This window comes from Danio rerio, chromosome 1, assembly GCF_052040795.2.
Source record: "Danio rerio strain M-AB ecotype USA chromosome 1, GRCz13ab, whole genome shotgun sequence".
NCBI lineage: Eukaryota > Metazoa > Chordata > Actinopteri > Cypriniformes > Danionidae > Danio > Danio rerio.
In genome coordinates, this window is record NC_141021.1 from 56,318,023 (window position 1) to 56,331,344 (window position 13,322).

Genomic DNA, 13,322 nt, shown 5'->3' on the forward strand with positions numbered 1-13,322 from the left:
GTTTAGCAAATTAGGTTAAAACACTCTAGCGCATTTCTAAAATAAAAACAAAGGTTGTTTATTAGAAGAGTGAATGTCCAGCTCTTGATTTCAGACTTTCTCAGGCCCTGGAGCAATGCTCTATTCTGATCAGATAAGGTGATTAGCTAATAAGATTAAGCTGACATGCAGAGATGCACCGACCACAGTAAACCCTCAATAAACCTAACAGAAACAAAAACATGTGCACAAATAACACCAAAGACAAGACATACAGTGTCAAAAAAAACATGTTTAATTAAATTACTCCAGGTAACATCTACAGACAGCGACAGATCAGTTGGTCTTATCGGAGTGCCGGCGCGGGGTTTGGATCTTCCTTCTTCAAACACTTTATCGTGTGTTCACCTGCAGAACAAATGACATGGCATTAATGGCTGGATAATTACAGACAACATCAGTGCTAATTTAAGGGTCATTTAAGATGAGGCACAACAGCCATTTTTTATACAATGATCAGCTTAAGGATTTCTCAATGCGTAGAGTAAATAAAACATCCAAAATACACTTGTTTCAAATGTATTACACTGTAATAAATGGAGGGTCTACGCAATTTATTCATGTTGTCCCAACACAAATTCATTAAGTTAAGTTGATTGAACATAAAACAACCAAGTTGTCCCAAAAAAATAAAAATAAAAATAATTGTTTCAGCTCAATTTAATTTAGTTTAAACAAACACCAAAATTCATTCATTTTAAGTGTATATTACATTGTATATATACACATACATCAAAAATGCTTCTGCAATACTTTATAAAATGGCATGCCAATAAAGCAAACTGAACTTGAACTATGAAAACACGTCAATAGACCATTTTGAGAGATGTAAACAAAAACAATGGTCCCGACATATTTCCTGTTTTACATGTTTAATTTCTATATATATTTCAAGAACACAAAAAGAGCCACATATTAATAATTAATGTTATGATACCCGTTTTAACATTAAGATATGATTGAACTGCCTCTTGTTAGTTATGAAATAGTTTAATAACAAGCAGAAAATGTTAATGGGCCAAGACATGACTACATTGAAAAGGTCTATATGTTACCGTATGTTAGGGATGCATGATATTGGAAAAAACTGGCATTGTGATATATTGTTTTTCTGCGGTATGAACATTATTTCACAAGATGACTATTTGGAAGAATTGCTCATTTTAAATTGACTAGAATTATTTGTAGTTGAGTGAATCTGAAAAAAATATAAAATGTGCAAAATAAAATAAAGCAACAGAACCAAAATAAAAATGAAATTAACAACGCTTTATGGTTTTCAGAGGGACTTTAACAGTACTAAACTATAAAAATTCAATAATCAAATGTAAAATAATACTGCATAGTCTTTACTTTAGTCTATTAAATAATTAAACATAATTAATCTTTGTTAAAGCACCAAACTTATTGTGCCCAAATGGTTTAAATTCACTTGATGTCGTACAGTCACAGTCCTTAACAACACATCTTTCGTATTATTGGAGTTAAACTTTGAATATCCTGAACTGTGTTTCTGGCTATATCCCAATTAGACAGATTTGCACATCAGATGTAAAGCGTGACTCACGAGATCGTCGATCTTGAGGATGCTGCGGACCGTTTCAGTGGCGAGGGTCAGAGCGCTGATGGAGACCAGCAGAGGCTGAACCACCAGCTCCTCCAAGATGTTGGAAATGCCCCCCTAAGAGGAAAAACACATCAGACACTCACATTTCTGTAGAAACACAGTACACTTCCTGATAAACTGGGGGCCTTTTTTCTGATATAATAAGAGTTGCGCCTCAAGGCTGATTTATACTTCTGCGTCAAACGCACGCATATGCTACAGCGCAGCTTACGCGTCAACGCATAGCCCTACGCTGTGGCCGTCGCTGACGTGCTCCTCTCAAAAAGTTTAACTACACGTCGCAACGATGCATAGCGGAAGCTCTATGATTGGTCGGCTTGGTATCGCTGTCGAGTCTAGGCGGGACCGAGAGCTTGATGGAGCAATTGTTTACAAGTGTGGAGTCCCGTGAAGGAGCTCCGGATGGAAAGTTTTGTTTTGTGTTTACCTCATAGTTAAAGTTGTTGCACGTTCGCCGGTTTCTGCCTCAAAATGAGCGAGTTTGAGCCACTTGTACATCCCGGAAGCATTCAGAAAGTACAAAACACCAGCGAAGAAACTCATCACAGAGACACATTTACACCTTACTGCCAACTAGCGTTTTGGAAGTGTTAATGCAGACCAACCGAGACAGCGCGCAGAAGTATAAATGCACAGCTACGCGCACTGCATGCGCTGTTGGTTCCGCCGGTCACTTGACGCAGAAGTATAAACCAGGCTTCAGAAGACGAAACACCATTGGAGGTTTGAGATGCTCAAGACAGTGCTGGGGGTAATAATAATACTGAACCACTGTAATGACAGACTTTGGCTGAGGGATTTTAGAAAGACCTTAACAACATTTCTGATGTTTTACAATGTGCTCGAAATGCTGTTTTGTCCTTTAAAGCCATGGTGTCTATTTTAACACATCAGTACTCTCTGATGAACGTGATTGGCTGGCGTTTGCACTAGTATTGATAAAAGCAATCTGATTGGATGATGCCAATGGGTATGACTAAAAAGTGGTCATAAACATTCTCAATTCAAATAAGTAGCAGCTAAGACCTGGAAACTGTATATGTCGTGACTTAACAAGCGAATATACAGATCTACTGGTTTAAAGCATCACCTTGCGGACGTTGATCCCGGCTGTCGTTTCACCCTGAGCATGTCTGTTGCGCAGCTCGGTGACAGTGGAGATGGGATTGAGTCCTGCGTTCTCTGCCAACGTGGAGGGAATGACCTCAAGGGCATCAGCGTACGCTCGCACACAGTATGCCTCCATGCCGCCCAGACTGCGGGCGTATTCGGCCAACCGCAGCGCCAGCTCGATCTCTGGTGCTCCACCGCCAGCAATCAGAGCTCTGCAGATAAACAGCAGTTAGCAAGAAAATCAGATACAGAAGAATAATGATACATCTGATTTATTAGGAAGAGTGATACTAGCAAAAGTTGGAAAAAGGGTAAAAATTAAGAGACTTCTCTGGATTTACAATTTATATTTGAGAAAAACAGAATAGTTTTATTCCATAAACTACTGATGACATTTTTCCAAATATAAAATAAGATTTTATTAAACAGTATTATCTTAATAAATAAATGAAAAAATAAAATTATATATATATATATATATATTTTTTTTTTTTTTTATTATTATTTTTATTTACAATTTGGAAGAAAATTTTTTAAAAGGTGTATATTATTACCATTATAATATATTGCTTTACACTATACTTTTATATACAAAGCAGCGACAACAATCCTAATTAGTATAACATTTTTAAATATGTGCACATTATCTATTATCTAGGTGCATTTACACAGAAGGTTTGGTGCAGCTCAGATATTGCATGAATCCATTTTCACTGGATTTATAATTTACACCCACAAAGATCTTACTAAGACTTTTGATCATAGAATTAAATTGAAGAACAAAATACACGCAAAACTAAGACAGCCAGTAAGGAAAAGTATAAAGAAAACTCCATAAATACAATTGTTGGTTACCTCTTCTTGACCAGGCAGCGGATGACGCAGAGAGCATCATGGATGGAGCGCTCAGCCTCCTCAATCACAAGTTTGTTAGAGCCACGCACAACAATACTGACCGTCTTTCCAGGACTTGCACATCCTGTGATCTACAAACACAAACACTACCGTTATTGTCTGACACTGTCAGAATTAAACATCTGAACTTTTGCATGATGTATATTTTAATGTCATATCAGCAGCGTTGCCTATTTCATAGGAACACTTGTACTAATATTCAATATATAATTTAATTATGCACTGTACAAAAAACAAAGCATTACAAATAACAACACTGTTAAAAGATCTTTCAATTTAATCAGGGATAAATATTGTAAAAACCCTCCCGAAAACTCATTTTTAAACATTTCAGGAACAAAAAACTTCTCTAATATTATTGAAAAAATGTACAATCTATTAAAATGTTTTATCAATAAATATATAAATTAATTTGTAAGGTCATAAAAAAGATACCTTCACTAGTTTTCCGGATCCGTCCAGGCTGACCTCTTCTACTAGCTCTGCGCTTCCCAGCATCTCTGGAGTGAACTGGTCAATATGAGCTATGGGTTTGGTGCCGATAGTCTGAGGAGAATCACAAAGCAGAAGTCAATGTGAAGCCTCTATAGGACGTGTGTCCCGAAATCAGACACAATGCATGTTACGTTTTGATGACAGTGCTGGTTGATACCTTGCAGATGAACTCAATCTCCTCCCGCTCGATGTCTTTGATCACCATGATCTTCATCTTGTTGAGGAAGTGGAGGGCCAGATCACTCAGAGCATCTCTGAAACACACACAAACATGCTGAGCACGGCTAATAGATGCTTTATGTGAACGGAATTTACACACATTTGAATAAGGTTCAATAATACACACATTGAATAAGGTTCAGATTCTTTTCAAGCTTATTTTTAAGAGGAGACTAGTTCAGAAATACTCAAGATATTTTACATTGCTCTTTATATTTAGTTTTTTATATTGCTCTTTAGTTTTATTAAATGCAATAATGTGTGTGTGTGTGTGTATATATATATATTAAAGATGCATGCTCAGAGTAAAGCACCTCCCCGATTGTTATATACCCCCAGATTGATACACCATTGATAGTTTGATCAGTTATATAATGGTGTTCTCTAGGCCCAATACTAGTCCTAGATAGGTTTAAACATTGCATCCTAAAGGCTGTGCATCAGGATTATAATTGACCAATACACTTAACAATACTGATGAAAGAGTGGTTTGATGAACATGAAAGTGAAGTTGGCTCCCATGGCCTGCACAGTCACCAGAACTAAATATTATTGAGCCACTTTGGGGTTTCACTTTTTCCTCTGCAGGAATAGCTCAAAATCCCACTGGCCACTGTCATTCCCAAGGAGAATTGATGCGGTATTGGCCGCAAAAGGAGGCTCTAGAGCAGTGGTCACCAAACTTGTTCCTGGAGGTCCGGTGTCCTGCAGATTTTAGCTCCAACCCAAATCAAACACACCCGAACAAGCTAATCAAAGTCTTACTACATATACTTGAAACTCCCAGGCAGGTGTGTTGAGGCAAGTTGGAGCTAAACCCTGCAGGGCACAGGACCTCCAGGAACGAGATTGGTGACCCCTGCCCTAGACTATACTAATGAATTACTGGTATAAAACCAGGCATTTCAGTTTCATTGTCCAACTCCTGTAGGTTTAGTAATTTAGTGGGGGTTTTTTTTGTACCTCAGAATGGACTTCTGGATGAGCAGCACAGTGCAGCCGGCTTTCTTCACCTGTTTGACCAGATTGAGGATATAGGCTCTCTCCTCACGCAGCACACGGTCCATCTGAGCGTAGTCCGACACCACGATCTGATTGTCCATCTGTCTCAACATCAGCAGCACATATTACAATCAAACATGATCTCAAAGACCAATGCACGATACGGACTAAATTTGAAGACTGAGAGAGAAAAATCAATGCAGCCATACATCAGTTTTGGGAGGGGACAGACAGAACTGGATGAGGCCGATCTTGGCTTTCTCTACACGGGACACTCCGGTGCTCGCCACCCGCTGAGTCAAAACCATCCCGTCCACCAGCTCACAGTCATCAATGGTGCCTCTGCAAGCAAACACACACATCAAATCACCACTTCAAAGACAAAAAACAAATAGAATTTCACTTTGCATTTATGAAGTGAGCTTCAAGTAAGTGGACTTGACAAACCACCTGTAGAAACACTCTTCACCCCCCTCTTTCAAAAACAAACTACTCTAGACTTTAATTCTCCGAGCGCTAACAGCTCCTTTGTATAACTAGCACTACCTGTGTGTATTGCTTCTTCGTGTTGATTTGCTGAAAGTCTCTTCAATTGTAAGTCACTTTGGACAGAAGCGTTTGGCAAATGACGAAATGTAAATGTAAATACAGCTTCTTCCTGCAACCTTACCACCATCAATAAGACAAGCACCTTCCATCATCACCTTTAAGCCTTTTTTGCTCTCAAATGCATTTGGATTTTAGGAGGTGTGATTGTTATTCTAATACACATATACAACATTGCCTAATTTTTTATGTCTGAAATGTCAGAATTTCCATAACCAGTGAGAACCCTGAAGGACTGAATAACTGGTCGTTAATTCTCCAGGTTTTGAATGTTAAAGGCCACCCATGATGCAAAACCTCCCTTTGAAAGCTGTTTGGACAGAACTGTGTGTAGGTATAGTGTGTCCACAGTCATATTGGAGTCAAATTAACACAACAAGTCTCTTTATTTAAATTCCTGACGTTAAAATAGAATCCAAATCCCAGTGATTTTGAGGCCCACAGCAATGTGATGGAGCAGTGCGGTTTTCCTCGCTCATCAAATTGATTGACAGGCTTGTGTTACCATGTCACCATAGTAAGGGAGGACGATTTTGCCTAAAATCTAAATCTCAATTAATTGAACATTTTAACTCAATCACGATTGATGAAGGATTATTTTAACTATTTATTTGATGTTTTTGCCATAAAAGTTTACTGACAATTTTTCTATTGTAAATATGCTCCCGTATTACAAGTCAGACTTTTGAAAGAAGGGGGCATTACTTGATTTTAAAATGATTGAAGGAAACACACACTACTATCTATGATTATTTAATGAACATCAATGATGAACAACTTCAAATTAAAACACAAATTGCCTAAAACGCACACTCCGCACTGCCCACTCTCGTCACCGCTACCAAAGCGACCAAGCACAAAGCTTGTACTACATGTCGTTGTGACGTGCAGTTATGTTTTTTGAGAGGCGCAAGGTGGTGTGATGAGTTCTTGACAAGTAAAATATCAGAATATAATAAGAATAAATCATAACATAATTATTAATTAGCCTTGACAAAGCAGGGTCATGTGACTCCACACACGGCAGGAGTGCAATTAAAAAAATTAACCTGCAAAATATAGATCCTATTATTCACCTTATTCTCTGTGCACGAGCGGGCGCAGGCATTTGAATCTTTTTGGCTAGAGACTTCCGGTCTCCTTCACTTCCATTCATTTTTACACGTTAAAAACAGCTAGTTTTGCTGCTTTATGTTTCAAACTGATAGTTTCTTAGTATATTATTCTATTTTGTCTGTTTAATAATGCAAACACTTGTTTATAGAGCAAGTAGTTTGACCGTTTTCAGCCGTTTATTGTTCCTAGTCATTTCTCCCATAGGTAACTGAATCGGAAGTTCTGAAACAATCGCGAAAATGAGCGCACTTCCGCATTGAAGAATAAGGTCAATAGGTTCTGAATGTCTGAAATCCGGTTACTTTTCTATTAATCGCCCAGCACCACTTCATAGTAATGCATAGTGTCCACAGATCAGGATTTGCAAAGAAATTGGAATTAAAAGATCTGTTCCAACTCTCTGTGATCAGCTGCACCTCAGGAAAGAGGTCTACACTTTTAAAGCATTTTTAAAACAGTGTATGTTTGTAGTAAACATCACTATGTAATTCATAACAGCAGGAATCTCCAAAGTCACATAGTGACAGTACAACTATATACGAGGAGCAACAATATATGAGAGCAAAGTTCTAGTCAACATGTATGTGCGAGTACTGCAACCTTTGTAATGGCAAATGTGTGCGACTCGTCCTTGCAGAATTGAATAAATACCACCTTAAATACATCAAATAACCAAACTTGGTATTTTTGACTCATAAACTGAATCTCTGCTTCATCCGTGTTTGCATCTGTCACTGACTGCTGTTTATCTGACGTAACGCAGTAGAAGCAGACATGCGGGATTGGTGGGCAGAGAAAACCAGCTCATTTGCATTTAAAGGAACAGGCTACAAAAACAGCTACACTGCTCTGAGGCCAAATTGGGCATATCCTGCATTGTATTTTGAGCTTCACATTCTCAAGACACCAAAAAGCATCTTGTAAAAGGGGTACAATAAGAGCCCTCTAAATAATTTATAACTCACCCGAGTTTCTTGACCACGTTGATGTCTCTGAGGTCGACGCTGGTCGCGGTAGCAGGATCGATGACCTTCATGACAGCATCTACACTCATAGGCGCAAGCAGACTGGAGTTCTGAGACACCACCTTAGAGCAGAGCGAGGTGGAGGCGCTGTTCAGGAGACTCTCGCGGTCACTGAGCAGCAGCGGTGTACTGATGGATGTCAGGACCTCCACACCTTTATCCACAGCCTTCTGGAAGGACTCGGAAATGATGGTCGGGTGGATCCCTGCCAGGAAAAACAGATCATGTCCATTCTGTTATCATAAACACCCTTATAGTCAGGGTTTGACAGAATCTGTAGACATTTTTTGTTATTTCTGTGCATCATTTTTGTTTTATTTAATTTTTAGGGGGTTTCCACCTTTACTCGATAGAACAGTAGAAGGCATAAGACCTCGAGCAGGGAATCAAACTCGGATCACCATGACCTGATATGTCGGCACACTTAACCAGTAGGCTATTGGATATTGGGAACACAGTAACTGAAAACATTAAATAAAAATTATATCTTTTATAAAAGGATTAGAAATCAAATCCAATTATATCCACTTATTTGGTAAACAAAGCAAGTCTCTTATACAATACACCTTCTAAAAGACAGAAAATATGACTTTACAAACTGTATTGCACATAAATCATAGAAATATCTGCCTATCAGTTAATAAAATTACTGAAATTAATATAAAAACTGAATAAATATATATTTACATAAGTAAATAAATATACTCGATGGGCTAAGAATAAAATAAATAAATGAGCTTGAATGACTTCTGTGTGTGCGCCTACATTATAACCAAGTTTACATGCAAATCTCATCCAAAATTTAACAATTACTAACCGATTGGAATTAAAAATTTAAATTATTTAATGTAGTGCTTTAATTTGTTTTATTAAAATGCAATTTTTTCTGGATTGTGATTTTATAAAAACTCTTACACTTTTAGAAATAAATGAAGTATTATTCAATTTAATGTCAAAATTAGCTGCTTTAAGACACTAACCATTGTTGAATTCAAATAGTATATATAGTTTTGCTTTTGTGCGTTAATATAACATAATAAATATTCATAATAAACAAACATATATTATTTCAAAACGGTCTTTTATTTCGCATGTGATTAATCAAGATTAACCTTTGCCCAGCACTATTACCAATTCTATTGGGACTTAAAGTAGCTCCTCTCCTTTATAAGAAACAGCCTATAGCATTTATGCCCCGTTTCCACTGAGTGGTACAGTTCGGTACGCTTTTATGGTTGTTTCCCCTGTGAGAAGGCGTACCGTACTGTACCACTTTTTCAGCACCCTTTCGAAAGGGTACCAAAAGGGAGCTACACACGCAGCTGAAAGCTAATTGGTTACAGAGATACGTGTGGAGCTAGCCAGAATGAAAACAAAGGAACCATGTTTTTATACACAGCCGAGACATTAGACTGTAAAACTATATGCATATAATAAAGAGCCATGGATGACCCGAGCTCAAACAAACTTTGTCGTTGTCTTGATGTACAGACACAAAGCCAAGAAGAACAAAATCTGCCATGTCCTGTTGTTGTTTTGCGAGCCTGTCTATAAGTGTGAGCGGTTTTTGCTTTCCTCCAGGAGCTCGCGTCTATATTTGATATAACAAACTTCTTGAGCTGACGATAATACCGTGTGCGTGATTATTGAAGTGTCTCCATCATCTGATCCATTCAGAAAGAAAAGTACAAATGCGAAAGTGAAGCGCGAACAAAGGAGAAGCCCGACAACACACAGGAGCAAATTGTTTCAGCAACCTTAGTCATGAACAAACTACCATGTTAATCATCGCCTTTTGGACTATTATGATCTCTGAATGACAGAATTACTCTATAACAGAGTTTACATGTGCTGCTGAAGATTACAGACACAGATGAGAGGTTTGTGCTGACTGTGGGCTATGTTGCTTGTTGTTTATGAACCTAAATAAGGACTAACTATATACCGTGTGTAGTTTTTCTGTATTTAGTAACATCGGGAGAATGTAAGGGGCTGTCCGTGTTCATATGTAGCATTTATTTTTTTATTTTATATAATTGCAGACATTACAGTAGGCTATTTCGCACTGATTCGTTAATGAGCTGCGGTTATAATTAAATTATGTTCATAGAAAAGTTAGTAATGAACATTTATAAACAAGTATTTATGTGTATAAAGCATCTGTCTTGTGAGAAGTGCTTCTCATATGATATGTGGAGCTGTGCAGCTTTATTTCATTTATTCAAGTGAGAATGACGTCGACTAAAACTCTGTCGTACACCAAGCCCACCAAAAGGGTACCCTTGGTAGTGGAAACACAAGCCTGTTAAAGGTGACCCGTACTGTACCAGTCAGTGGAAACGGGCCATTAGTGGAAACGAGCCAAAAGTGCAAGTTTTTGATGTATATACGATGCTTCTAAATGGAAATTGTCACTAATTTGGAGCACATCAGCGTATTGATATCCTAACATACTGAAACTAACATCTAAACAACATTTAATTTAATTTCACAGGACCTTTAATTATGCACTTAAACAAAACTAAAGCTTACCTTTCTGTAGCAGTTTAGCGCAGGCATCCAGAAGAGCTCCAGCAATCACCACCACTGATGTAGTGCCGTCACCAGCCTCGATATCCTGAGCTTTAGACAGCTCAACCATCTGAAACACCCACAGATATCCCATTACAATGCAGATATTATCAGGATATATACAGAGGGAATCATTTGCAATTTGATTCAATTCTTAAAAGTCAAGACGCAATTCAAAACAAAAGCACTGCTCTCACAATTGAGGTGACTTCTTTTAGTATAACATCATCTCACCTAAAGTCAGTGTGAAATCTGAACTTGCATTGTTTATTTTGCTGGTGCACTTTGTTAATTTTTAGGTAAACAATTAATCCGTTCTAAATGTTTATTTTGGTAATCTTCAATCAAAGTCTGACCATTTGCTTCTGTGTTTGGATTGGCCAATTCTCTGAGGATGTCAGTTTGATGCTTCAGCCAAAATATTCTTAGCCACGCCTCTCTTACTGTTAATTTGCTATGAGCGAATAAAGCTGCTGTCATACTAGAGTTTGTGTGAGCAAAATTCTGTAGTACGGTACTGCAAAAAAGACCGGGATTAAACAAGATGATTAGACATTTAAAAAAGCGAGCGACTGGTCCGTATTTTAAAGTTCTGTCCAGAGAGGTCATGTTTTGATCCTCGATTGGTCTCATGCAGTCAAGTGATGTGATTTCGCAGGTCAGAGTTCGCCAAGCTTAAACTTTCCGATGCAGCAAACTGCAAAACTTGATGCACGAGCTTGCGTTTCCGATCTGACGCATTCAAGTGCATATGAATGAAAGTCTATGGGGAGAAAAGTGCAGTGTGACCGCAGCTTCATGCGAAATAGAAAGCCCCGCCCCCTACTTAATATTCAGTTTCAGATAGAAGTACACCAACATACTGAACTTCTGGCTAACGCAGTTTTTTTTGCCTTCATTTGTAAAGTATTTTTATATTATTATTTTTTTTATCTGTTCATCATTTATTAACTATATTGTCTGTATTTCTGGTATATTTACATTCCTCTTGTAGTGCTTTTGTAATCTGTATCAAAGCATTTATACAAAGCATTATTAATGAACTAACAAGGCCAAGCTCCGTAGAAAGTCTAACAATGTCAATCAAAAACAAACATGTTCAGGTTATTTCACCTAAATAAAGGAAAACAACTGTGATTTACCATTTTGGCTGCGGGATGCAGCACCTGCATCTGTTTGAGGATCGTGGCTCCGTCATTAGTGATGGTGACGTCTCCTTTCCCATCCTGGATCTGCAGAAAACTCAATTATTTACTCAGGCTACAGACAGTACAGTCACTTATATACAATTCAAGTCATGAAATAAATACATATAAAGTCAGGAGATTTAGACAAATAAAAAAAAAAGGCAAACATACCATTTTATCCATGCCCTTAGGGCCCAGACTTGTTCTGATGGCATCTGCGACAGCTGTCAATAGAAAAAGGATTCATCATTAGCCACCAATCCTCACTTGCTGACATTCACTCGTGTCCATACAGCAAAAAATCTTGATAGCAACTGTAATTATCGCAGCAGAGCCTGAAATACTGTTTGGTCATCATACATCTTTAAAAACTAAAAGATAATGCATTTAAAATCAAGTTATTGGCAAAAAAAAAAAAAAAAAACTAAGTACAAGATTTCTACTTAATTTTGTATTTTTCTGTTTATTACAATTTTTAAAATATTTTCCCCAACACGTGCTGTATTTGCTGCACTGATAACAGATGTACTAATATTTGGACTGATAGTTCCCGTTTTTGACTTTGGCACTGACTAAACCAATGGATATGCACAAATATATTATTGTAAGACGTCATATAAAAAATAATATTTTAAAATAGAGACCTGTGAGGGTTTTTATGTGATGTGCTTTAGACACATTTATGCTGAGCACTGATTATATACAATGTATTATTTTATTTTAAGAAGCCTCATTTTCCTTAACAGAAATTGGTGAGATGAACATTTTTTAATTACACTAATAACAATCACACAAATATGCACCAATAACGTACGTTACTTTTTAGTGTAACGTTAGCTACCGTTACATGTGTTGTCATAAAGAAGGCCACACCTTATATGGACTCATGTGAATCTGCATTGTAATAACCAGATTTAACTTCACATCTAATTTCAAAAACATTCACTTCTGCAAAAATCTAAATATTATTATTTTTACAGATACGGCCATGTTTATGACGATATAGCAATTTAATGGGCTCACGCTTCCGCTACATTGTCATGAGGTATACCAGTAAAATAAAACAAGTCCCTGTCAGTGTTTTACAATAAAAACTCCTCCTGAACGATCAGATTTCTCACCTTTCCCAGCGTTTATGTTGCTGTAGCGGATCTGGGCAGGTTTGTCCCGGTCCACATACGCGCTTCCTTTGTTTTTGATCCCGCTTGCAGCCACGACGGCTTCAGGCATGGCTGCTAATATTTATATGGTTTTAATCCGCGGAGATCACAGACGCAGATGGACGGTTCCCGGTGTCTCTAGCACGTCTGTCCGGTACGGATGGCCTCAGATTACGATCCGCTCCGAAAATCTCACGCAGAACCTTCCAGAACCACCGGTCGCGACGGGAACAGAAAAAGGACCCAC

The 13,322-nt window shown here is 37.8% G+C and overlaps 1 protein-coding gene and 1 long non-coding RNA gene across 5 annotated transcripts in view; both read right to left on the reverse strand.

Annotated features, from left to right (window-relative positions):
* Positions 1–13,322, reverse strand: part of LOC147847018 (uncharacterized) — a 919,394-nt gene that overhangs the window by 832,349 nt on the left and 73,723 nt on the right. The window lies entirely within an intron of this gene.
* cct4 (chaperonin containing TCP1, subunit 4 (delta)) lies at positions 252–13,320 on the reverse strand. 4 transcript variants are annotated; one of them, XR_015475590.1, is made up of 13 exons: positions 13,037–13,320; positions 12,087–12,139; positions 11,871–11,960; positions 10,690–10,798; positions 8,098–8,362; positions 5,620–5,752; positions 5,372–5,511; positions 4,347–4,443; positions 4,130–4,240; positions 3,635–3,765; positions 2,365–2,991; positions 1,607–1,819; positions 252–387 (listed from the first exon to the last, which is right to left on the reverse strand). XR_015475590.1 is itself a non-coding variant. In XM_087235320.1 (13 exons), the coding sequence occupies exons 2-13, from the start codon at positions 12,096–12,098 to the stop codon at positions 373–375; spliced, it is 1,452 nt and encodes a 483-aa protein (XP_087091446.1). In that variant the 5' UTR covers positions 12,099–12,483; positions 12,620–13,320; the 3' UTR covers positions 252–372.